The sequence below is a fragment of the Atheta coriaria genome, unplaced genomic scaffold, assembly GCF_025399875.1.
Source record: "Atheta coriaria isolate IRGN ID8LTWV9N9 unplaced genomic scaffold, Caltech_Dcor_3.1 hic_scaffold_1_pilon, whole genome shotgun sequence".
Taxonomy (NCBI): domain Eukaryota; kingdom Metazoa; phylum Arthropoda; class Insecta; order Coleoptera; family Staphylinidae; genus Dalotia; species Dalotia coriaria.
In genome coordinates, this window is record NW_027045443.1 from 5,360,783 (window position 1) to 5,388,101 (window position 27,319).

The 27,319-nt window shown below is 37.0% G+C and overlaps 2 protein-coding genes across 3 annotated transcripts; one reads left to right on the forward strand and one right to left on the reverse strand.

The window, feature by feature from the left end:
- The first annotated feature begins 918 nt into the window (after positions 1 to 918).
- Positions 919 to 24,653, forward strand: LOC135804121 (uncharacterized). 2 transcript variants are annotated; one of them, XM_065317886.1, is made up of 3 exons: positions 919 to 1,318; positions 20,814 to 21,037; positions 23,614 to 24,653. In XM_065317886.1, the coding sequence occupies exons 1-3, from the start codon at positions 1,177 to 1,179 to the stop codon at positions 24,340 to 24,342; spliced, it is 1,095 nt and encodes a 364-aa protein (XP_065173958.1). In that variant the 5' UTR covers positions 919 to 1,176; the 3' UTR covers positions 24,343 to 24,653. The 2 variants fall into 2 exon arrangements, with proteins under 2 accessions (XP_065173958.1, XP_065173966.1); XM_065317894.1 differs by lacking the exon at positions 919 to 1,318 and adding an exon at positions 20,049 to 20,298.
- Positions 24,545 to 27,296, reverse strand: Marcal1 (SWI/SNF-related matrix-associated actin-dependent regulator of chromatin subfamily A-like protein 1). Its single transcript, XM_065317874.1, has 5 exons — positions 26,822 to 27,296; positions 26,545 to 26,755; positions 26,264 to 26,398; positions 25,255 to 26,200; positions 24,545 to 25,186 (listed from the first exon to the last, which is right to left on the reverse strand). The coding sequence occupies exons 1-5, from the start codon at positions 27,210 to 27,212 to the stop codon at positions 24,824 to 24,826; spliced, it is 2,046 nt and encodes a 681-aa protein (XP_065173946.1). The 5' UTR covers positions 27,213 to 27,296; the 3' UTR covers positions 24,545 to 24,823.
- Positions 27,297 to 27,319: the final 23 nt, after the last annotated feature.

A 27,319-nucleotide genomic window follows, 5' to 3' on the forward strand; every position in this document is an offset into this window, starting at 1 on the left:
ACAAAAAAAAATCGAAAAATTTGCTTGCAAAAATAAATTTGTTAAAATACTAGTGTTTGAAAAGCAATAATAGCTATGAATTAATGTGTAATTAGAACAGAAATGAAAGATTATTACGGAAAACATTGATTTATAAGCAATTGCATGCTGGGAAATATTGTAAATAATAATCGCTCGATTAAACGCTCGCAAGGCTCACTCATAATCAATCTCGTGACAAAAACACCCATTTAGCCACTAGATAATTAATATACTATTAGTTGCTATTGCAAAAATGAAAAAATTGAATTCAAAGTTTGAGATATATCAGTCAACATCTTTCGTGTGGTTTAATTTAATATTTTCGTTCAACAAAATTCGCTTATCACCAAAATTCTAAGAAATTAGAAAACTTAAAACACTCAATTTGTTTGCTTAGGCATTAAAAGTCCAAACATGCGTAAATTTCCAAAGTAACACACATTCTTGCCATTATGTGTAATAATTATTACTCACGCAACTTTAATGTTTTAAACCATAAATATCGATTTAATGCACATAATCAATTATTATTTTATCAACAATATTTCATGCCTACTTCATGTAAGTATGCATAATTTGATTGTGTACATATTGATAAATTCAAACAAATTGCAACGCTTCCGCGGCAATCTCCGTTGTGATTACAGTGATTACACAAATATTACAAATTGATAACAGTATAATTTAGGCTATTTACCACCTTATATGCAATCAAATATTTTGCACGACGTAATCAATTAATTGATAAGTTTTTTTGCTAATGGTAAATGTTTAAATAATTCAAAAGGTATGTCTCATACCATTACTCCCTTGATGTGGTGCTGTCTGACTCCTGATCGTCGGGCCGCTAGCGATCCCACCACTGCCACCGTTCGCCACATGAAGCTCACTCATCGTCATCGGCACACAGGCATGTTCTGTGTGCGCGATTCAGTTGTAAACAAGAATCGTCAGAGCGACGTTCACGTTACCGTTCCGCCTGGAAAGTGCGCGCGCTCGTGGTGTGCACAGCACACATTCGACCAGATTGTTTGTAAAGTTTCCAACTTTGTTTGGACGCAAGTTTCCAATTTGTTGACAAAATACTAATTCTGCATTTGATTGGGCCTGGGATTAACGACGCCTTGTGTGCATGGCGAACCGGTGGATAAAATAATGCTGGTGTGTCATTCAGCGATGGGCAGCGTCGGCGGCGGGAAGCTGGGCAAGGCCCGTCTGCCGCGCGTCATCTCCGAGATCCGAAAAGCCGCCGACCCAGTGCGCGACAATTTCATCCAGTTTCGGCCGAAAATCAGTGGTAAGTCCAGACTAGACCCACTATCAATCTAGCTTATAATTAGTGCTGCAACAATGCAACATTGTGTCGAATTATAAAGCGATTATGGGAATCGAGGCGGCGATTTGAGTCACCTCGTGCTAGGTGGAATTTTGACCGGACACGGAAATCTAATCAGACGTGTAAAAGTGTAACAATTACACGTTTCTAGAGCATATTACCTGCTACACCTCTACCGATTTCGTTTTTCAAAAAAAAAAACGTCTTGATACTTTTTGGTTACTATCACTGATAATGCATGATGAATAAGAAATAAGAATTCAATCTAATGCAATTCGATTCAATTCATTTCAATTGAACTCATAAATTCAAGAAGATTTAATTGCCAGCGATACTTATTTGAATCGTGCGATAAATAAATGCGTAAATCGTAAATGTATCCGGTTCTGCAACACTGCAGCCGTCTGCAAAGCAGCATAAAGCGACGAACAAATCGAATCGATGCGAGCGAAATGATCGAAGGAAATTAATGCAATTAACCCCGTTTACTTACCATCTCTAACGGCGCAACTATTTATTACAATTTATTATCACAATTACAATCGATACATTTCCAGATGTAGGAAATGTCTGCGCTTTTTGTTTACTAATAACTTCAATGTTCACAATTTTATATATTGGACTGCATGCTGAAAAGTTGATTGTTCCTTTTCTAGTCTTTCTTTCATCGGCGATATTAAGATGAGACTTCTTTTATTTTCTGCTGAGTCTTCCTCTTTCGGGCATTGTCGACATGATATCAATATTTCGTGTTTTAATTATGTACGCTTTTGTACAAAAATACACGAGTCATGGGCTGCAAGCGGAAGGAATAAATAAATCAATCGCTCTCACTCAATTGGCCTGTTTCCAATCACCAACACTTTTATTTTCTTCTAATCGAATCATTTTTACTTCTTGCTGGATGCTAAGTCGGACGTTACACAATCTCTTTCGTTTTGCGTTGTTAATATTTCCGTTTAATGAGCGGGGTAGGCAAGACAAACGCTTGACAATTAGCTAGAGGAAAACGATAAAATCATATATGCACACCCAACAACTTTCTTTTAGACTTTTGGATGTCGAGAAAAATGCAAGCGAATACTACTTGTGTCTCTAACCGGATGTTTTATATAAGTTATTAAGAAATTCACCACAAACAACAATTCTAAAACAAAACCCGTGTATGTTTTGACAAGTTTTAAAGATGTTGTAAATGATGAAGACGTCCGCTTTGCACATTCGCATAGATTGTTGGTGCGTTTATTACTTTAATTTCTTTTGTTGTCTGTCGGAGGCTTGCATATCCAGTCGCCGATTAATAAGTTATCGCATGTGTGCTAAGAGGAAACTACAATAAACAAGAAAGCACGAAAACGGGGCAAAAAGTAATCGTGCAGTAACAAGTCCGCGGCGAAGTTGCGCTTCATTACTCGCGCCGGCGAGGAGCATTTCCCGGATGGTTTGGCACACACGTACACACGGACGAAATAAATATAAACATCGGCACACGTCTGCGAGAAGAATTATGCACATTGTAAAATAATGTAAGTCAACGAGTCACTAAGTTGCGCGCACATGCAAGAACTCACATCGGGACTAATTAATGCGTTTATTCATTTGCTTTTATAATTAGAAATCGTATTTCGCCACATTTATTAATCGTATTTATTAGGAAGGTTAGTAGGAACAATCGTGAATTTGTGCATAAATTGCATTCAATTAAAAAAAAAGGAAAAAAAATTGAAAACGAAGGGTTTTAAGGGATGAAAGATGAAAAAAATTAATTAGATTAGTCGTAAATGGATGCAACAGAAAGGTTTTTCCAATAAAAATGATTTTTAAAACAATTTTCTCCTTGAAGAAGTAAAAAAAAGTAAAAGTCTTAAGAAAAACCCAACTATTATTCTATTACCTACCTACATTATTTCACTTAAGATTTTCTACCCAATTTTTCTTTTGTGTTACTATACTCTGATTGATTTGATCTGGTCGATTTGCAACTGTAGACAGCATTATTGTGGGAATCGATGACGCGCTCGTAAAACCGAAGTGTGTATACGCATAAATATCCTTCTCGCCGCTCGCAAATTCACCGTCGTCTAGCGCCGTTCGAGATCGCAGGAACACAACGACAATGTGATCATCGGCATGCAGTAGTAAAACTAATTTTATTGCGGCATACATATCGAGCGGCTATTGAATCCTGGAGTAGGAAACGCGTCTTGTCGGGGCGCAAGGGATTGATTCCTTTCTGTTGTGTTTACCTTATTGTAATCTACGACTTTGGCTTTACAACTTTTTTGACACCTTTTATTTACGACTACTTTATATTCATGGTCTATTTCTCGCAGCGTTTTGGGGCACACATAAAATTACGTCTGGGAGCTTATATTACAATTTGCACTTAGGATTGATAGAAACTATTAATTTGTACCGCTTCATCGCAGTTACAAAGTAAACATTTTTTGGTTAAACGGTTTGTCTATTCAGTGAACGGCAGCATATGTCTAGCACACCTTCGACGAGGTCTCTTTCAAAAAGAAACCATTTCCGATGATCGTATCGACTCGTAAAAGTTATCACTTTCCATCGGCAGCAGCATCGATTAAAAATCTCTCTGTAATGAATTTTATTAGCGTCCCTTTGACCGGCCTGAATGCAACTTATTACACTGCGCGCTGTATCCATCTCTAATCTCATTCTATTTCTTTTCACATTTAATGTGCACGTTTGCTTTCCTTTGGACTTTTATTTTTTCGGTTTTTTTTTTCTTGTCCCTGTAGCTTCTAATAGCATTACGGTGAGCTAGGGAGTGTGGAGTGTGTGTGCAGTGTTCACCTATGCTGGTAGGCCCGGTAGAATAAATACTGGTGCGACGGGGCTACCTAAGAAAATCCCTCCGCGTCTGCGACATACCTCCAAACCTCCTTTGCTTTGGTTAACTGTGCTTCTTCACGAGTGCAATGCGAGCACGCATAATGCGCCCAGCGAGCGGGGCATTTAGGGTCCCTGAAAGGCCCTTAGGTCATGGAGGTGTGCGCGCCACCGTGTCTTCGATAATGCACGGTTACGTCAAACGAATCAACATAATCATCCGTGAAGGAGCTGGAAGAAGCCGAATAAAAAACGGGCCCTTTGTTGCTATCGTCGTATGAGCACATGCAGCATTGCTTTATTTTACCGTTTGTGCGCTAGCAGCGAGCTAGGAAATCACATGTGGTGTACCTACTGTAAAGGCCACACCATCAACGTAGGTAAATATGAAAAGTTCGGTGTTTAATTGAGCGTACGACGCTTTGTTCTGACCTTCTCACGTCGAAGTCGTTCAGAATCACAATCACTTTATCGATACTCGTAGCAACATTTAATTACTGCACATTCATCATAATCAACGCCCGAGATTTATTAATTTTCAAACCGAGTGCAATACTTATACATTTTCCTTCTTATTCTTATTCTTGTTCTGTGTCCGTGCAATTGAACAATCATTAAATGTTACTTGCACACCAGCACACCCCAAAACGCCAGCAACATCCGTTTTGTCCCATTCGCCGTTTTACACAAAACAGTCCTTTCTTATCCGCACTCGCCTCCATTGAGTTGAAAGGTGCAAGCATAAATGCCGCATGAATGAGTCTGCATGAAACTGCACAACACCGGCGTTTGATCGCACAATGCGTCACAAAACGCTACAAAACATTAACGAACCCGGCGAGAATCATACGTGTTAGTAGATCTGTTCAAATCTGTTAGAATCTGTTAAAATCTTTAAATGCAACACGCAGGAGGCAGGCGCACAAGCTGCAAGTCATATTAATTGATGGTATATGCCCGATGGTATGATGCTATACCATCATGCAAATATTTGTCTAACGACACCCGCCAACTGCTCGGCCGCCGCTGCTGAATTATCGATGTTTTGATGGTAGGGTGCATGATGGTATGCCACACAACACCATTGTTATTAATTTAAAGCGAAGCAATTTATTACTGAACGGCTAGTGTCGGACGTATTATTTCAGAGCGTTTGGCCTGTCAGGGAGCTAATAGACTAATAAACTGTTTTGAGCTCAACTCTGTGTTGAACTGGTTTTATTGCTTTGATTGGTTGGATATCCAGCGCAATTGTCCCGGTTGTAATCCAATTGAGAGTATTGTAAACACGAATTCTTCGAATTTTCGACAATTTACAGGGTACCCTTAAGGGTACCATCAAATCACGTCCCTCTCCGGGTAATTCTTCAATTTCTACAAATCCAACAAAACTCGAACCTGTTGAGCTGTCTCGTGTGTAGAAATATATAAAAACATGTTCGCTTATAGTTTCGGTAATAAGCGAGAGTTCTAGTTTTCTCCTCGGCGCCGTGTCGCCATAACGAGTTATTCCAATATGGGTGTCTCTCGTTGACTAGGTACCTACGATTGTTGATGTTGATGCTCAATTGAAACGCGCTTTACTTTCGCACCGCGCACAATCATCACTCATGTCGATTCATTTACGTTTCTCCTATTATTTCCAACATCTAGAGATGTCCAGTGCGGTAAATAAATTGAAAGACGAAGAAAAACGCGCCGCGGTCGAGCGTTTTTACGATTTCATTAGCGCGTTCCACTTAATGACAAGTGACCGATCGGCGAAGACGACACCAATTCCATTTCATATCGGCTTGCAAAAACAATGATGCAAATCGTCGAGCACAGGCGCAGAGTAAAACATAAATTGCTTATAAACGTTTCCTTTTTTGTTCATTGATGAAACACCGGGCTTAATGACCGCGGATCATAATATGAAAAAAACACGCACACCTCATGAACAGAGATAAAACATATGCATATGAAGTTTTACGTAATCTATTCTTGCCGATCGAAAACATTACGCTTTCAAGGTGTCTCATATCCAGACACATCAACAATTAAATTCTCTAATGGCGACCGCGCGCAATTAACATGCATGCTGATGAATTAATGCGTGGATACATTTTTAAATCATAACAAATGAAACATTAAATGCACAATTACCATTGACACAGAAGCGTCAAAGAGGAGACACGTAAAGTGTAATTACATCAATTTTGCAATCACGACAATCTTGAATTTAGTAATCTTGGCACCTGCACAATTATCGTTAGATGTATGTGTCATTAAATTTAATCCTTATTGTTTCCATGAGCTTTATAGTTGCTGGTTTTCTTTGGTTTTTATCGTAATAAAATGTATTCAACAAAAATTTGTTTGATTTTATCAAAATGTGAGTATTCCTCAAATATTTCATGGACATGTTAGGTAATGTTTAATTTACGTAAATTACAGCCAGTCAAATAATAATAATTGCGTCTTTACAATCTTAATTTGTTTGAATTTCGTTGGAGTTTCAAAATTTGTTTCGATAATACCGACTTGCGCAAACTAATAATTTGGAATAAATTAGTTATTGTTACCACTATTACAACTATTTACGCGTATTGTTGGTTCACTACGCCTCCGAATGTTATAATTATCCACATTGCACATAAAATTTGGTTAATTAAAAATTTGCAACGCAAATATTTGACGTTAATTAGACTCGAAACATGTTGTGGATGAAATCGTCCAGAAGACCGTTATTTGATTCGTTGTCATTGTTACAATAATCTTTCCGGGTGATTTTGGTATTTCTTATATTGCTTAACAGTCATTTGTTATCGAGGCTCTGCTTCCATCTTCAATGGCACGTCAATTACAAGCAAAGATTAATGATCGTGAAATAAGCGGCTTTGTTCGCCAACTTTGTAAACTTTTTTCTAGCTTTGCATAGGGAGCGTCTATTCTCTAAACACCGGTTTTCTAACACGTCTATTGTCTACCTTCCGAATTCAAATTCATATCATTGATTCAATAACCAGCAACTGGTTCGTGACTGATAATTTCTCGAAGCAAATCAAAACTGAAGTTTTCAAATTTCTCGAAGGGCGTTTAATTTCGGCATTATTCCCGGCATTGTTACAGGCCTGTTTAGTTAATCTGGTCTTCTTCTTATTTAGATCTCTGGGATCTGGTTATATCGCGTTCGAGAAAACTGAAAACCGGGGTGAATACATTACACAGCTCCGAAATGAAGCGATCCAATCCTGTGTTCAAACCTGTACTGTACTAGCACATCATACGCGTATACTCGCACACTGAATTATGATGAGATTTAAATCGTTTCAGACGGACGATTCGGATAAATAAACCGCAAGGAAACCCCAATAGTAAATACCCTTTTAGGTCGTCATGTGATATTTCGGGATATTTGAGCCGGGATCGAACAAATAAGATTCATCTTTTTGAATTCACATGCCACATTCATATTCAAATCGTATCTACGTGTAAAAACGTCTTTTTTCGGCGGTGTGACACCTCGTTCTTAGACAACTGTGGAATTTTCTTTCGAGTGCAAAAGTAAGATTCGAGATTAATCTAAGATTGAACACTGGCGCCCTGACGTAAGTGAAAAAAGTGTTTACGTAATTATGTTGCTTTTTATTCAGCATTCAGGTATAAATTTCTTTTCTGGTGTATAGCAATCGCATTAGGATTGGTGTTCGTGTCATTCACGTCAGTCGCCTAATGCGCCGTCTTACGTCGAACGAGAATTTCTAATGGAACTTTTGTCTGGGGAGGTAGACAAACAACAAACACGTCGGGCGATGAGGCGAGCTAAATAGGTACTGCTCAATCTGTAAAATCAATAACATTCGATGTTTTCGGGTAAAAATTTGTGTTGTCGATGGTCAGGAAAAAATTTAAGCGAAAAACAAGTATCACAACTAAAATATGAAACATTTTATCAAAAAAAACCGCAATATATGTAACAAATAATCAACAGGAAGTAAAATATCAAACGTTTTTGTTTATATATTAAAGGAAATACTAAAAAATTTAATACTTTCGATAGTTTCGCGCGAAATATAAAAATTATAACGTTTTTTTTTATGATAAAGTTTGTTTGATTTGATTTTAAATACATTATTTGTAGAAATATGCACTGTTATTTACTGTAGATCTACTGCTGAATGTCTAGAATTCATTAAATTTCACTTTAATTACAATATTACAATTGTGATGCTATTACTTAATTGCTGTTTGGCTGTTTACACGATGCTGAATGTGTCTTGCTCGCGCGGCTAGTGGTTCGTTGACTTACTTTTCCGCCGCCTGTCATTTGTAACATATCCGAAATGTAAAATAATCGCGATTGAACAATAATAGTCAATGTGGGTCAAGTTGGCAGCAATTAATTCGCACACATTTCGAGCAATCAGCGCTCAAAAACGTTGCGAATCCACACAAAACACAAATATTTCTAAACGAAATTAAATTAAAGACTCTTCCTTGTTAGTCAATGTTTTGTATAAATTATATAAGCGTCTTTGGAATGCTTTCAAACGCAGATCGCGAGCACTTTTTCTAGGCAAATAAAAGTTATGTGACGGGAAATGTGAGCGTAAAGTTTACTCTACTTTTTCCAGCGCTTTAGTCCACAACTGTCCGCCTGATGTAAGATTGCAATTATTTTGTTGAATTCTGTTGATAACTGTGTCTTGTTTGCAACGCAATTCAATTCGAAGAGAAATTGAAAGAAAATAATATCTTCATTAAATGTGATGAATAAACACAGTTTGTGTCTCGAGATGTGGTCGATTTTTTGTGTGCTGTTGTTGTTTTGATTTCGGATTTGCGCGGCGCGCCAAACAATTAAATCAATTATGTGATTAGAATAAATTATACGTCAGCCCACTAACGACAACGCGAACATTTGTGTGAATGTGTTCGCGACTGTTTGGTATTCATATTCGATGAATGATTGTTGGGCGAATGACGCCCGCGGCTTGATTTAACCTGGTCGACATCCGAAATTCGACTTGTGAATTGCGAGAGATTTAATTCACAAGACGCATGCGAATTTCCATTGACACAGTTTGTGTATGTTAATCGGGTTGTGTCTAAAAATCATTGGGTAATCAAAATATTGATTATTTGTTCAATTTTTGATAAAATTACCGCACGTAGGTACCTATTACATTAATCTAATGATTTTTTACCAAGGTTACAATGAAACTTTGTTACGTAAAATGCTCTTATCGCGATAATGTTGCAGTTATTAACTACGTAGTAAAAATTTGAAAAATCGTACTTTAATTGTGTACGGAACTGATGTTTCAAAGTGCATCGAGAGATTAACAAAAAGCGCGTTAATTTTTTTTTGTTTCATGCTTCCTTCATTTGATACAATCATTATGGTTTATTATTGTTTAAAAATATAGAAAAACAAAGTGTGTGATTATTTATTTTTTAACTAATATGTTTGCTATTATTTTTTTTTATTATGGAAAAAATGTTTGAGGTGTGATATAATTTTTTTGTGTTGTTTCTTAGTGATTTTTAATTTTTTTCTTTAATAAGTAAAATTCTAGATGTTAATGTTTGTGACATCAAAATTGTGTTTACAGATTGATCACAGCTTATGAATCACAGCAATTAAATAACAAATTCGTCGTAAGTGAATCCCAAAATAGCGTCGCTAATCAATCCCGATTGAAAACGCGACCAAATATAATTACGATAAAAGCAGCGTCGGCAATCAAAGATCAATTTATCGAATTGCGATAATTGGCGCAAGTCGTGACGTTTATTTGCAAAATTGGGCAATGTGTAGAATTGGGCCACGTTTGCGCTAACTAAAAATAAGTTCCATGCGAGTTATATTCCGTTTTTACGACGTTTACGCGTTCGTTTCTCCAGCCGGAGAGATCAAAATAATCTCGCGTTTTATTTCAGATTTCAGCCGGTTTGACGCATGTACCTATATGCTTTTATGCGTTTTGGCGTGCGGTTTTACAGCGCCCGGTAAAAAATAAAATCGAAATTCGAGCGCGCGGCTTACGGAAAAATTCGAACCGGGGTGGAGACACCTCAAAAGCACCTCGAATTTTTATCGATGAAAGAAACCAACCAACAAAAGACGCTCGAACCAGACACAACACGAAACACTGACCTAACAGAAGAGAAACACTGAAGCGAACACCGAACAGAGGCATTCAACATTTGTATCTGATAGGTTTCAATCGATGCACAAGTAAAATCTACTCGAAACTTTTGCGTGGAATTACAAAACATTGATTGCTATCGTTTTTTTTTTCTTCGCATTTTTACTCTTCACAAATAACAAATGCACCAACAACAGAAACAATTTTCTCGTTTGATTAATCAACTCACCGCGATCCATTCATGTGTGCGATTATCTAATTATTTACTTAGTGTTTCCTTTGATTATGCAGATGTGGAGCGCCCGCGGCCGAATGCAATAAAATTCAGCGCTCTGAGTCATCAAATTGTCTGTTCGCTCGTGACGAAATATTTTAATTACGACTTCTTGTTTCTTTTAGCTTGAACTAATTGCGCCAGCAGCAGCGAATTCAACGCATTATTCAAAATCAGTGCACAGTGCACACGCTTAGATAACAATACAATCAAGACGCGTTTCATTTCAATAGCTGCGCACGTAATTATTACTTGTGGCAAGTGTGAAAGTATAACATTTCAACCAAATCAACAATCGTGGACAGATTTATAGGATTCTGTCTTCGGTTATTTGAAAACTCATAAATTCGTTTTTTTTTTTATGAATAGAGGGTCGTATTTTAGAGAACATGTGTTCCACAGAAATCAATAGAACGCACTAATATATTAATTTTGGGAGCGCAGGGATGAATGTGACATGTGACATCTCTTCGCACCCCTATGGTGTATTTCGCCCACAATGCCATGCGGATGGGAAAACGGCTGAAAACGTGCACTTGTTACGAAATCTTAACCTTTAAACATCCCACAGAAATATTTTTCGTTAAAATCTTATAATTGGTCTTAAGTAGTTAATCGTGATGAAGACTTGAGCATTAATTAAGTTTACTTATTGTTCGGAGGATGCTTCATCGCCAAGGCCGCGAAATATGTATCTCTTTGTTGTCCATTCGCAGTGTTAAAGATTATCAAATTGAAATTTAATTGACTACGTGTTTATATTCTCAAACGGAACCGTTTTTTTTTTCTTTTTCTCATATAATTGCAGGTGCAATATCGTTAAAAAAACGCGTCGTGAAACATTCAAACACAATTTATGGCGCGTTTTGTCAAATAAATCGTGGAAACTAACCGAATGTGGTTTATTACGCGCCTTGCCCGAACTGCAATTAAAATGTTTACGAGCATTTGAATATACTTTCGGAAACATTACGATATTACAACATTTACACACATATTTTTTTTAATTTAAATTTAACGCTTGTTTGTTGCTAGTTGTTGGAAGGTTTCTACGATCTTCCATTCAGATAGGTGGCTTGATGCACGTTTACGTGTTTTCCTATTCTCAGGGATTTTTTTCTTCCTTCGTATCATCACGCTTTGCGAATGAGTGAGAGTGCGCGTTGATTTACACGCGCGTCTTTGAATTTGCTTTATGTCCGTTCGAGTTTAATTAATTCGCGCGTCCTTGGCTCCTTGGAGCAACGACAAGTGTATTTGTTATTTGTTTAAAACGCAGGCTTGTTCTTTTGTTCCAAAGTGTTATGATCTCATTAAAAACAGGAAGACTCGGAGGGGTGAAACACTTTACACGACTTACAACAAATTAAATAAAATTATAACAGTCGTAATAATATGCGCTAATTAAATTTTTTAATTAGTGCCTAAACGCATCACGACTTATGTAAATTCAAGTCAAATTTGTTTTTTTGGTATTTTTCGATTGTAACATGTGGTTTAATGTATGCAAATGCAAGGTTTTCGAATGTTCATTAATTATGTCTACAATCATCAGGAATTACAAGACATTGCGATATTTTGACGGGTTTTTAACACACGTCGATATTCAAAGGAATTTTTTTCTTCAACTTTTCGAATTTTGAATGTGTAATTAATTTGGCCCTGTAGTTGAATTGAAATCAAGGCGATGTTGATTGTTGAACAGTCGTTCACGATTCGGCAATTTGAAGAGCTGTGTATGTTGTGTACTCATTTTTCGCGCTGCCTTTTTTCACGACTGATAATCACCCAAAAATATTTCGCAAGTCGCAAGAACGTGTTTGAATAAATATTGAACTGTCACTTATCTGTTCGTGCAAACATTGAAAACTAACAAAAAACACGTTTAAATTAAATAACTTCGTATGTCGAAAACCTCTTGTTTTTTTTAGTTTATTGAATCAACGCACAAGAACAAAACTTCAAATGCCTGCAAAGGAAGCGAAATATTAGTGCGTGTTGCAATTGTGACTCAATTTGGTAAAACTGATGAAATTCTCGAGGAACTGGCGCATTTTGAAGTTCAAACAGTGCGTTTTTGAGATTTGGGTCAACGTAATGTGACATTGCTTTTGGTATGAACAAATAAACGACTTCATTGTGTCAAATTGTTAAACATCTATGATGTGTCTGATGTATCTAGCGTCTACTTTTTGGATACGTTTAAGGTGGGACAGCTGGACAACATTTAAACGTCTGATAATAATCACCCGAGAGTCGGAAAGCTTTGTGCTCGTTTCATGCCGTGCCTAAAACAGCTCAAAATAGTTCACCTACGATGTTTGCGTCCAACTTAATGGATATTACGTGGGTGGTTAGCAGACGATGTCAATTTTTGGTTTAATTGGTTTAATAGGTTTAAACGCTTTGAACTGCTTCGGTGTGAAGCAGTCGTACTCAACGCTGTGGTACTTAAAAAGGACTTGCAGCGTCTCGAAAGTTCAAATTTACATGCGTCGAGTACTTGTGGGAGGAGTAGCCTCCTGTTTGGAAGAAGTACTTCTTCATGTTGAACAAGAGCATCACGTGTTACTTGTAAGGACCTCAATTGCTGCTTAGCCGTGGAGAATTTTCGAAGCGCTTGAAGTGTTTTCATTTGATGAACAATGCAGGCAGTGATGACTTGAGGTCAAGACGTGTAGGAGTGTAGCAGTGGCACGAAATTGAAATGAACTGGTTGTTGATTTATCTTGGGTGGTAATCCCGCTGCCAGCCCTAAGCCGGACAAATGAGGGGCAAAGTATCGGTTTACAACGATTTGTTTACACGTTTACATGGTCAACGCATTTACGATTTGCCGGTTAGTGTTTCACGCAATGGTGAATCTTCGTTCCGGCTGACTGTCACAATAATTCACGTCTTTCTATTCGATATTTTCGAAGAGAAATGCATGCATGTGGCATGTGGTATGTGACTGACAACATGACCATGTGATCATATATTTAGACTGTTGTCTTAAAAACGCTAACGATGCATATTTCGCGCACATGTTTAACTCGGGCAAACGGAAAAAGTTTGAGTTGAGTTGTATTCAAAATTGTGAGTTTATCATGGCAATAATAAACAAATTAAAGTATTGATTTTAAGTTTATCATTTAATCAGTTATATTTTTTACATTTTTTGTCGTTTGCGTTGCAAATTCTTCTTATTTATCTCTACATAACTTATTTAACTGTCACTGTCTTCAACTTTTGCTTTTTTCTTCATAAGCCTTACTCACTTTTGAATTTAAACGTTAAAATGCATCATGTGAGCAATCAAACCTAGAAATTCGTTATATTTCACCGGAATAGAGTCTTACTTACATAGCACAAACCACAATTTGATAAAACTTATCAGTACCACCAGCTTATAATAATATTACATCATTTACAGCGTTATTATTTTTAAAATCCAAATCGACGAGCCCAGAAAAACCAAGCCAAACATCTCATGCACGAAAATGGATAAAACAACACCCAACGAACTGATTCAATGCTAATTTTAATTCATGCATGCATAAAGTATTTAATTTTGAGGAAAATTTCATGTCTTGCATATTTGGTAAGTGAACGAACGCACTGCATGCTCTATTTAAACTAGTTTTTCAATATTGTTGTGGATAATGACGATGATCAATTGGAAAATGTGAAAACGTCGATTTGGCCGTTGATGTGATGGCACTCCCATGCTTTCACAGCATAAGAATTAAATAGAAATTATACAGTTATGATTATGATACAGTTGTGTCCACCACATGCGCAGCAGTACAATAAATTGTAGTTTTGTACGGACATGTGTAACTGAATGTAACATTAAGCGACTCTGTGCTTTATTAAACACACATGCATCGAAATATATCACAAGCTAAAAGCCGCTGGAAGGTGAATGCTAAACGGCGGCAACAAAAAACCGCGTGGTATTCAGAGTGTATCGAGTTGTATTCATATTTCTGAAACAACAAGGGACTTTTGTATATATTTGTACTTGTAGTTTGTGTTTTTGCCTTTAAATAAATACATTTCATGCGAGTTTATTACATATTATGCGTGCGTTAATAATAATTTATTAAATTAGCATGTGTGTTACGCCATCTACGGCTTCGAATCAAATGTTAAAAAGTGAACAATTGCGTTCTTATCGAGCCGATTGCATGTCTCTCTTCGGTGTGTTTCCGCGTTGCGATATTAATTCGATTTTAAAGTTTCTATAAGTGTCCGTTGCACGTACGCCTGATGTAAGTCGGCATTGTTGTTGTTGTAATAATTGCCCAATCGGCATGAATGTGTGTTGTGTTTGCACACCGACGCCGCATTAGGTCACATTGTTGTCTCGGCATGGGGAGTGTGAGCTTCACCAGCACCAGATTTTATTCGGCGAGTCCTCGATAATCAAATTATTTGTCGGCTGCAAGCAGACACAACACATGAATGCAGTTAATGTCGAAGTTAATGCTTCACTCGCTTCGAAAGAGAGTGTTTTTGTAAAATTGATTTCGGATTTCACGTTTCACATTTAGCTGCATTTCCACTTCGCATGATTTTCAAGAGGTACGTGTCATGTCTTGTGTTGGTGCTGCAGTTTTCGCAACTCTGAGGGAACACAACGATGGCGTCAATTACGTCATTACGAAATGCAATGCAGAATGTACATACTTACAAGGAAACATCAATAGACTTTCTTAATAAGTGTCTACAGTCACGTAGTTTTCAAAATCATATGAGTTTATTGTGCGCTGGGCACTGAAAAGCGATTTTTATTAAAATGATTAGTGCATATGGGTCACATAACGTTTTTATTCACGAGTGTAATAAAACAGGTGCATAAAACATTAACTTTTGACATTTTCCATTTTATGCACTGATAGTTATACTGCAAAGTCAAAAATTTCACAGCGAAAACGATTTTCTAATGGAAAATCAAGGAAAAGTTGATTTTTTCTTGAATAAAGTAAAATCGAACGAAACAAAAAGTGAATTTTGCATGTTAATCCAAGAAAATGTAAATGTTAACAACATTAAATTATATTAAAGTGACCGTGAACAAAAACAGTTCGTTGACAATCAAACAATAGCCACTGTAGTCCCCGGCATCTGTTTAGTCTCGTCGAGCACGAGAAGAAAAAAAACCCAGTTCATTGTCTTAATTCGCGTGTCGATTGATCGCGACACGATAACGCGTTATCAGGCTCCGTGTAGCTGGAATGAATTAAATAAAACAAAACCCAGCGACAAGCCATCGCCGTCATCGAAATGAATATAATAAACGCCACGGCGGTAACAAACTAACGACAGAGCGAAACAATAATAAATAGTTGCGAGTTGGTAGATCAGCACGATCATTGTGTATTGTTACACAATCTCAAATTATTCTTGTTTTTCGTCTTTGAAACAATTGCGCTTGCTATTCGTCGACTGACTTTATGGAAGAATATTATTCTTGCGAATTACCGAACTGTCATTCGTCGAGTATCGAGTCGGATGGTAAAACTACATGCGGTAAGAAAGTTTTTCATTGGAAAATAGAAATTATAGAGTAGTTTTTAGTTATATCACATGAGAAAATTGCAACAGAGTTGATCAGTGGTTAACTTATCCGAAAATTCACACACATTGATACGAATTCTAATGAATAATGCGTATGTGAGTTTGTTTGTTTGTGACGCTTTCTCGCGAAAACCGCTAAACTACTTTTGATAAATTTTTGTATAGAGATAAATTGGACTTTGGAGAAAAACATAGGCTACTTTTTGTTGCAAAAATATAATTTTTAAACAATATAATAAGACATGAAAATATTAAATCATATTTTTAGTTTTAAATCCACAGAACATTTGATCTCTGGTTAGGGAATAATTTCTGTGCGAATTTCATATTAATTCTGTAGCTTCGTGAGTTTTCATCACGTGTGTGGAACTTCTCAATTGCATCAATAGTATCTTCAGAATATGCGATTTTGAAACCGCGCGTTGAACGATTGAATATGGATATATTCGCCGAGAATGGCCATTAAAGTAAAGAAATGTCTTGCATTTTCACATCGCATGACTCACAACGTGCAACATGCACACAATACGCGCATCATTTAATTGATTACATAATGACAGAACGCGGCGGCCGTAAATCTAAGCCGATGCGCTGGAAAATTGACGCGCAAAAGACGCTGCGCGGACGCGTGCTGCGTGCGTCGCCCATTGCCATTCGATTGTGTTTTTGTTCGGCGTAATTTATCGACTCATTAACAGCTATTTAATCGCCGGCGATTGTGTGCGGTGCGCAAGGAGACTTCTTCAAAACTCACAAGCGCGCGCGCGAAGACAAACGCCAAAGACCTGCATTAATGTGATAATCATTATCAGCGCGGACGCGCGACGCACGACACGCACGACGATCGTTTAATTGGACGTTTGAAAGCGCTGAGAATTTGCGCGAAGAGGCTAGTAATGAATTATTAATGGCTTTTTGGTGGTAGAAATGCTAGGAAATGACGATTCGTGCTAGACGATTGTATGCATTTCATTGCATTTCGGTGAGTGTAAGGAAACATATTTTGGAGTGAACCGCTGGTTTCATTAAAAATATCGGTCAGACGAATTAATTTGCAACTGCGTGCAATGCAACTGCATTAAAACAATGTCCAGGAAATGTCACATCGCAGCGAGGCAATTATTCACTGCAATTAATTCGATTTCACTCGCGACTTTTGCAAGAAACACGCGCGATTTGATTTACTTGCAACTTTATAATAATTTTTATTTATTTAAAACAGTGATAATTAAAAATAAAACTTTATATTATATGATATTGTTCAGTGAGTTACTCGAGGGAAAATTTAATTAAATTTTGATTAATATAATTATTTGTAAAAACTTTTTGGTAAATAAAAAAGTTTTGAAATTTTTTACTTCAAGTAATCACAAACGTTTAATTCGAAGGATACTTAAATCAGTTTATGGTAGATATAATAATAATTGTTTATGAAATATAAAAAAATAAAGTATTTCGAAACAAAGAACGATACATTGACGTTTGTCAAGTTTTTACTTCAATTGCTAATCTTTTCGAAACATGACACAATTTGAAATTGAAAAAAGACTAGTATAGAAAGAGAATTTAATTAGTTTCTAACACATGTCATATAAAAATATTAAATTGAAATTTAATTGTCATTTTTTTTTTAATCTGGGACAAAATATGTTCGCGTTTTATTGTTTTAACTATAATTTACAAGCTAAAATTGGTAACATGTCACAAAAATCATCATAAAATAAAAAATGAAGTAATTTCATTGCTGAGATGAATTATTACACTGAAAACAACTCTAAATCATTGAATATTTCAAATTATTGAAAGAATTAAATTTCCTACTGGAAAATATCGAATGATTAATATAGCCAATTTAAAAAGGCATGTAATTAAACGAACTTTATTTTTTCGATTTTTAACTTGTCAATTCATTAAATGCACTTATAATTAATGTTTGCACTTAAAAATACAGAACTGAACTTAAAAATAAATATTTGCACTTTGAAAAATGAATTCCACTTGAATAAAATGCTTTCCACTATGAAATTAATACTTTGCACTTATAAAACTTGCAGTATTAAGTACGTGCCGTACTCTTAGCCGGCCCCTTCTATCACCCCCTCACCGCCCCTCAAATAATACCAAACAAGGTAGCCTACCTAACCACCACCCCCAACCCCCAACCGCCAACCAACTCCTCCCCCCAACCCCCAACCACCCCACAAATAATACCAAACAAGGGAGCCTACCTAACCACCACCCCTGACCACCCTAACCCCCACAAATAATACCAAACAAGGTAGCCTACCTAACCACCACAAATTATAAAGTTTCAATTTAAAAATTTTGATTCAAAGCAAATTTAAGCTTAAACCTGAATATATAAGTGCATTGTATTAAAATATAGGGAGACTGGGTACGGTTGTGCCAGGGTACGGTAGTGACAGTCGTCATAATAACGAAACTATACGTCATACGGGGGAGGGTGCAAGAGGATAAAGAAGCGGGGTGCAAATTTGAACCCTTTCCGTAGTATTGCATCAGTCATTGCGCGACGTTAACGTAACTAGGAGCCCACATTGCTTTTTGACAGTCAAAAGTAAATATTTTTGTACGGCTTCACTTAATAATTATTGTTGTTTGTATACAGATAGATTACTTCTGTTTTTGTTTCTTTTGAATTGAACATTGGTAGATATTTATGAGCATTTGCTTTTACGTAGATTATTTGACAAAGTCATGGCGAATTTTTGTTTTCGAAAAGAGGGTCGGGTACGGTTGTGACAAATTTTGTGGATACGGTTGTGACATTACTATAGTCGTTCTTTTTTGCTTATAGATGCTTTTTTGCAGTCAATGCCTTAGGTAACGCAATTCCTCCTTTTTTTGTATTCCCGTGAGTACGTTATCATGATCATTTTGTTAGAGATGGACCGGTGTGATCAATTGGAACTGTAAATCCTTCAGGTTGGATGCAGGATGCCTCATTCCTCACATTTCTCGAACATTTTAAGAAATTCTTCTCTAACATATCAAGTTTTTCTATTGCTGGATAATCATTCCTCTCACATTCATATTAATGCACTAGATTTTTGCCAAGAGAATGGCCATTTTAGTGTATGTTTTTGCATGTCACTACCGAACCCAACCACTGTCACAACCGTCCTTGGTGTGTGGCCGGTTGTGACAATTTGACTTTTTTTTTTAAATTTATCTTATTAGTTATACGTCGTATTTAGGGCCAACATTTTAGCATTCTTGTATAGACAAATGTACAAATTACCATAAAAGTTACTTTTCTACGATCTAACTGGTAAATTAACAAAACTATTGGTAATCAAACACAAATTGTCACAACCGTACCCAGTCTCCCCTAAGTTATACAATCTATAGTGCATAATATGAATTTCTTAGTGCAAAGTATGAAAACTTAAGTGCGGCTGTTCAAGTGGATTGTATTTTAACTAAAGTGCATTTAATATATCCCCATTTAAAAATAGAAATTTTACGACAAAAGAAAATGTAACAATTTTTAATGAGTTTTCCCATTGTATTTTTGTTGATTATTGCATTTAAAACGATATTTTCTTGTAAAACACGAGTGTTTTAATTCACGACTTGTAATTATAACTTCATCACACAATTCACAGCAACCGAAAACATAATCGAATTTCCCACCCAATTATTGAACGTATTATTTCGTAAGATTGCACGCACTGCTCTCTGGTAATGTCTGAACAAATAAATGAATCATTTCGCTCACAAATTGCTTCACTTTCGTGCGCTTATCTATCGCCTATCTGTTTCATACAAATGCGAATGCATAATACGCGTTCCTATTATTATTAGTTCGGGTTCATTTAGTGCTGCGTTGCGTTAACACACCGCACGCTCGACTTGGTTTCTTCGACGTCGCGTTTCATGAAAAATACGGAAACTGGCAATACGATTCGCGAGCCAATTCGCGTCGACGCGTTTCCTCGACATTTCCATCACGCCATTATGGTATTTTCTATTATAAAACAGCGCAGCGAATCGTGCTATTAATACGAATGCACATTCGCTGCGAATGCGCCAAAGTGAAAAACTGCAAGACTTCGGCGGAGCTGTTAATCATATTAACAAGCGAAGAAGTAAGCCAACACTGCGCGCAAGAACACAAAACAAGCGTATTCTTAACTCACAGCATTTAAGTTTCTTCGAGGACATATTAAGTGGTTTCAGTGATAATAATAAGAAATATTAAAAGCAGCATACTTTTCCCTTTGTCACGTGCACGTCATGGCCGCGATGTAAAATATTTCAGCTCACAAGGAGACAAAAAACTTTATTTGCGAATTTTCGAGCTTTTTAGCGAGAATTCCAGTTTTTTCCGGCGTTAAAACGCATTGAAATTAAATTCAAACGTAATGTTTGTATGTCTGTTTGTCATAAGCTCACGCACGCGCTTACAGCATTTGATTAATTAATTGAGTCGAATTTTTCTTCGATTAGTCACAGCGTGCTCGAGTTGACGATACGAGCTCTTAAGTCAACTCGCTGATTAACGTCCACTTGACGCTGCGATCAATTTCATTAATACGAACAATGTGATTCATGCGCACGCAATATTTCCGTATCATTTCAATTGTTTTCTCTTTATTTGCAGCTGATTTATTGGTACTCATCGGATCAGATCCACGCTGGCAACCACGTCGGGTGCAGGTCCGCGCTGGACAGTTGCAGCTCAGCCCCGTCCAGGGATGCTTCTCCCTTGCGAAGCAGAACGACCTGGGCACCCGCATTCCATTGCGGCACTTAAGTCTTCAGGCCGGCTCGACACCGAACAGTCTGGCGCTGGTGCGCGGCAAGACCATTCTTCTGACGTTGCAGGTAATGCGCGATGATTGCTTTTAATGCTTTTACTTTGATTTCGAAAATATACGCTCAATAGTACGGTTGCCCGCGAGCGGTGTTCTTTTGTATTGCTCCCACTCGACGCACGACTCGAGGAACACCTTTCGATTCTCGAAGCGAAGACGTTGAGAAATATATTTCGACGCAAAATAGGTCTCCATCGGGGCTTAGGGGGTATTAAAATTTAATAGGGAGTTATTAAAATGATGAAAATAGCTTGAATAGAAGTGGGACTAGTGGAAAATTTCTGTTTGGAATTTTATTCGATATTTTTGATTTCTTCACTTTTGTTGCTTATAATTTAAAAACTACAAACCTCATTAAAATGGAATAGGCAGCTTTTGTAAGGCAATATAATTAGGTTTTTATTTATATGCTTATTAATGAGGAATAGGGTTGGTACTGTTTGTCAAAGTAGAAATGATTTTTTAGATTTTTATAAATTTTAACTATTATTTGATTCAAATATTAATAAATCAAATTGTAAAATTAGCATGAAAATGGAAATTTTTAGGGGAATTTAATATTCTATTTTAATTTTTATGAGTTTACAAAAAACATGAATGAATATTGAAAATGTACGCTTTTTCATGGATAAAAACATTAACGTTTTATTTTATTTTTTAAATATGTTTTTTTAAACGCTTATAATTCCACATCTATAAATGCGACAAAAGAGAAAAATACATCAATTTAAAGAGAATTTTAAAAGCTTTCAATATATGTAATGGTTTATAAAATAATGATTAAAGTAAGAGTGAAATTCTACGATTTTTAAGATTTTTCTTTCTTTAAAATTGAACTTTTTTCATTTCTCACTTCGTTGCGATACATAATCGATTCAACTTATTGCGAAACTTCTCTAATGGCCCTCCCCCACAAAAATGTATACCTACTGAATTATAAAATGGCTCGTTTATTGTGTAAATTATTCATACTTGCTCGAAAACGAACCGAATGAGGGACGTAGGCAAACCAAATTGGAACCGCGCCGCAAGTATTTAAGAGATGATACTCAATTCGCCTCATTCCGCGCGACTAAATTGCACATCACATAACAGAATTAATTTGCATGCGCAAAACTAATGTAATGCGGCTGTGTGATGGTCGATTAAGCGTGTCTGTTAACTCAGCGCGCCGCTGGAAAACAAAGAAATCGAGCGCGCCGCTGCGATTGCGATTGTGATTTGTGATTTGCGATCTCGACGAAACAATTGTCCTTGTACAGCGACGTCTTGGTGCACATGACGGAATGCCATTTTCCCAGTGCGCTCGTCGCCGCGTCTGCATTAGGATGCGCTCCTGTCGCACGGCTACCAGCGCCGTGCACATCGATGCATATTGCATAACAATCTCTTCGGCCGGTTGTCGTGCGCACGGCGCGCCGCGAACCTAATAAATCCACATTGTCTAAATAATAAATTCAATCGATTTGCACACACACACCAGAATCCCCATCCTCTAGCAGTGAGCGAGCGAGCGAATGGCGCACGACGCTCGATTTGCGATTTCAACGCTGCGCCCAGTTTCGCGCATCAATTGCATGTGATATTCCACTTTTGCGATTGAATGCCATTTGAATTTGATTATCGGAATCGCAAGATGATGCGTATTTCACTTTTCGTCGCGGCGTTGTTTTATTTCTTATTTTTTGCGCGGAACTTTCTATTTTATTCATTGTTCACGTCGATGTCGCATAACTCAGAAACTATTGCTGATAAGGACATAAAAATGGCAGCATTCGAAAGTTTAATGTGTTTAAAGACGCAGAATTCAATTATTCGGAGGACAATCCCATTAGTTTTTCTTTACGGATACTTTAAACTTGTTTTACTCGCTTTTTAAATATTATTTACTCTGAGAGCCAATAAATCGCATGTTACCAGTAACAACTGCGTAAAAATTCTGTCGTTGGAAAGTCTAATGTCATATTTTATGACAACCACAATTTTTAACATGACTATTAAAGAAATTAAATGATTTTTATAAATTTTGCGCCTATCACCGCGAATACAACTCAATAATTCAAAATATCTGCCAATTTACTCATTTTTCACATTTTAATGTGATATTTTAACAAAATACAAAAACAATTGTTATAAACAATTATACTAGCTATATACGTGTACACGGATTAATCGACATTAATTTCATATCAATTTTTATAAGTTTCTAACAAATATTAGCCATGAAAACAAAGTTAAACAAGGAAAATGTTGAAATGAACCTTCAAATGTCAATAACTCGAGAATTACTTGCTAAAACAATTAACAGTTGTAATATTGTAAAGTCTAAGGTCTCTGTAATATGAAACCTTACAGTTCAAATTGTTTTTGACTATATTGATTGAATTTAAGTTGAAAGTAAAACTTTTGTCTACACTTAACGCAAATATCTGTAAATATCAATAGAATTCGATCATTCTGAAACTTGATCTTGAATATGTTTAGCCAAAATTAAATTTAATACCAAGATTGTTACATTATGTTAGAAAGTGAAGATTTCACGCAAATGTCAAGTATCACTCTTTAATTTCAACTTTATTTTTGCAGACACCAGATGAACGCCAATTCGACCTATGGGTAAAACTAATCGCAATCGAAATCATCCGTCAAACTCCCTTAGAAGATGTGAAGTACCTCGATGTCTTCTCGCTAACAACCAAAGAACCAACCACATCCACCGTCGTCAAACCAGTGCAACCATCAAGTGATCAAACCAACCCCGTGGAAACTTCAATATTTCATTCTGATGATGCTTCTTCATCGTCATCATACTCCCCAGATTCGACCGCCTCTTCCGAGTCATCAGTCTGCACCACGTGCAAGCCAGTCATCCACTTCGACGAGTGGGACGTCAATAAGAACATCGTCAACGTGAACAACAACATCGTCACCGCAAAGAGCGGTTACGCCGACACCGTCGAAGTGCTTCTGAAGAAATGTCAGAGCAGCGAGAGCTACGTGCCTGTCAAAGAGAAGCTGATGCTCTTTGAGTCCCTGTGCCGTATTGGTCGTGGCCGCAGCTCCGAGGATGTCTCCATGGCTCGCCTGGCCATCGTCGGTGTATCAAAACGCACTCGCTCCTTGCACGATCTTACCTACTGCTTTACCAGCGGTGGTGTACGTGAAATCTGCAAGTATTTCGAGACGAAGAGCGAAGATGGCGGCGGCGGTGGCGGCACGCAAGTTGCCAAGCACATTAAGCGTCTAGTGCACTCGGACACCAGCCTCAATAAGGTGGTGTTCAACAGGCACTTCGACGGCGTGTCATACGCATAATCACTACTATTCAAATTATCCATGCACATCATTAATCCATTCAATTGTTGTTAATTAAATAATTAATTTTTGCGCAACAATCTGTTGTTGTTGATAACTATTTATGAATGTAAGTTGATTCATTATCTATCGAGCTAAATATTCAAAGCTACAATGGCCAAAGGCAATCGTGTGTTTATGTTTTGTAATATTGTAATTCTAATTGTTAAAATGTACTTAATTGCAAGCGCAAATATATTATCAAACATGTAAATGTAACATTCATAGTAATGTATAATGCCAATAAATAAAAAATATTTTTGTACATGCCACGTACAGTCTCACGAGGATATTAAATAGGAATCGCTTTAAACAAATCATCCATATCGTCATTAAACAGATCATCAGGGTTTGTAGGTATTTTAGAATGTTCAAGATTTACAGGATTAGGTTTAGGTTTGATTTGTTGTGTAGCATAGTTCGAGAAAAGTCGTCGAGTTCATCATCGCCAAACAGATCCTGATTTTTGCACCACCGCTTTTGAACTTGTAGGTACAGGCATCGCAAATACTTCGTTCTTCGCTTCAGTTGCATTAAACACATCTTCGAGTTTTACGCGTTTGGCGTCCGATTTCGGGGAGAAATAATTCGTTATTGTTGATTTTTGCGGCGTCGCTTTACATTTCATTGTCTTGAAGTTGTCGAATGAGTCGGTTGTGAGTTTCATTTCGTTGAGTGTACGTTGTTTGCTCTGCAGCATCGGCCAGATGTAATCATCAACGGTTTTCGATCCGATTAGGTATCGAATGGTGACGGGTTTCGTCTGACCTATTCGATGAGCTCTTGCTTCTGCTTGTGCTAATATCTACCAATAAAATAAATTACAAAAGTTATATAATTATCAGTTTAGCTGAACGTAAATATTTAACTTACACTTGGCGTCCAGTGCAACTCAGTAAAAATAACCATTTCCGCTGCGGTGAGTGTAATACCAGAGTTTGCGGCTGTGATTGACAGAAGTGCGCAGGAAACACTATCACTAGTTTGGAACAATCTCACTTGTTTCTCTCTGTCCGTGGTCCTGCCGTCAATTCGTATAAATCCTTTGGAGCTCTCGTTCAGAACGCGTTCAATTGCATCCAACATGATCATATGATGACCAAATATGATGAATTTTCGCGTTTCTTCTTGCAGAAGTTTAGTTATGTACGCAGTCACAGCTGGTATCTTAATTTTCGCTGTATTGTGAAAGAATGGCAGAATCAGCTGTATATTGTTGGCGTTTTTCTTCATGTCAGTGTCCTTCAATACTTCCAATTCCTTGACGTTCAAATCCGCCTCGGAGATATTCAAATGAATTATTTCTTGGACTTTTTCAGGCAGATCCAGCGCGCTTATAGTGTCTTTCGTCCTGCGAATCATAAAGCGCTGTTCAAGTACAATTTGCAGTTCTTCGAGGTTACTCTGTCCGGATGAGTCCCAGCCAAATGTTGACTCCTTACCGTCACAGTATCGTTTACTGAACTCCATGAAGTTAATAAAGAAAGATTCGTCGATGAGTTGGAGCTGGGTAAAGAGCTCACTGGGTTTTGATAGGGCTGGTGTACCACTTAGAAGTAAAACACGTTTCGCTAATTTTGCTAGCGTTAGGGCTGACTTGAAGCATTTCGTTTTGAAGTTTTTTAGGGAATGGGACTCATCAAAGATGCAGATTCCACATTTCAGGGTGAGTAAATGATCCGTACGCCTCGTCATCATATCGTAGGATGTAATTATCACAGTGGGTTTATCCATATGGTCGTTTTTAGAGCCAAGGACTTGAACATTCATAATTGGGATGGATGTTAAATATTTGCAGATTGTCACCTCCCAACTTGAACTAAAACAAAAGTAATTTTTGCTTTTATAAAAATCTGTTCAAATATAAAGTAATACAAATTACCTTGTTGAAGCAGTTGTAACAATCAGAATTGGCCAATCCTGCCTGTAATAAGCTGCAATTGCTAATGCCTGAATTGTTTTCCCAAGTCCCATTTCATCAGCAATGAAACACCTTCCATTTCTTTCAATTGCAAAGCTATAATAAAAGCCAAAAAGTATGCAATAAAAACCACTAATTTAATCAACAAATTTTAAAATTGCTTAACAGCAAAAGTAAATTGTTTCATGCATGTAAAATGCAATTTCATATGCATTTCTATTGATAACTATTCACTGCATTACCATAGTGACTCTTCCTGGAAAGGCATCAATGTATTCCTGAGTTCTTCATCAATAATACTAAAATCATAGCAATCATCTTTGGGCTTCCTCTTTAAATTATGTATCCACAGTGGCAATTTGACGACTTGTAAATGTGAATTTAACTTGTCAAGCTTTGACAATAACATATCATAATGATCAAGAGAAAAATTCCAATTACAAGTCTTGGGGTCTAAAAAAATCAAGAAATTAGTACTATTTTATCAATGCTCTTTGCAGAATCAAAAATAAATCTTACCATAAGATTTTGAGGGTATAGTTTTCATAACTTCAATTGCCACATTGAAATATGCAGATAGTTTCACTTGAAATCTGTTACTAGTAAGTAGAATGCAAGTTGCTTGAATTCTTTGATCATTGTTAAATGGTTTGGTGTTGAATTTATTGTTACTACTTGGAAAAGAGTTATTTCGAGGTTTCGGGGATTTATCAAACGATGAACTTGTGCCTGGAACACTCTTTGCTTTTGGGAAAAATTTTGGAGATGCAGGAGAAGTGTTTGTTTGAGCAAGGTTAGAGGTGATTCCAGGTCCATCATTCAAGTTTCTGGAGTGTTGTGTTCGCTTCTGAAGCAGTTTCACCTTGGCCAGCCGCTTCTTCCTCTCAATCTCGGCTGCAGTGCACAACATCCTCGTTCAATTGGTCAAAAACATTATTATTTTCACTTGAAGTCGACTCAAACGTTTCGTTTCAAACAATACCAATTTAACTTTGTCGCGGTAAGGATGACAACCAG

What these genes read in the sequence shown, in the direction of transcription:
- LOC135804121 (XM_065317886.1), top strand. Translation starts at nt 1,177, where the DNA reads ATGCTGGTGTGTCATTCAGCGATGGGCAGCGTCGGCGGCGGGAAGCTG. An exon ending in GTTTCGGCCGAAAATCAGTG is followed by an intron (nt 1,319 to 20,813) that starts GTAAGTCCAGAC and finishes CTTTATTTGCAG; the next exon opens with CTGATTTATTGGTACTCATC. An exon ending in CCATTCTTCTGACGTTGCAG is followed by an intron (nt 21,038 to 23,613) that starts GTAATGCGCGAT and finishes TTATTTTTGCAG; the next exon opens with ACACCAGATGAACGCCAATT.
- Marcal1 (XM_065317874.1), bottom strand. Translation starts at nt 27,212, where the DNA reads ATGTTGTGCACTGCAGCCGAGATTGAGAGGAAGAAGCGGCTGGCCAAG. An exon ending in TATACCCTCAAAATCTTATG is followed by an intron (nt 26,756 to 26,821) that starts GTAAGATTTATT and finishes TGATTTTTTTAG; the next exon opens with ACCCCAAGACTTGTAATTGG. An exon ending in GTTACAACTGCTTCAACAAG is followed by an intron (nt 26,201 to 26,263) that starts GTAATTTGTATT and finishes CTTTTGTTTTAG; the next exon opens with TTCAAGTTGGGAGGTGACAA.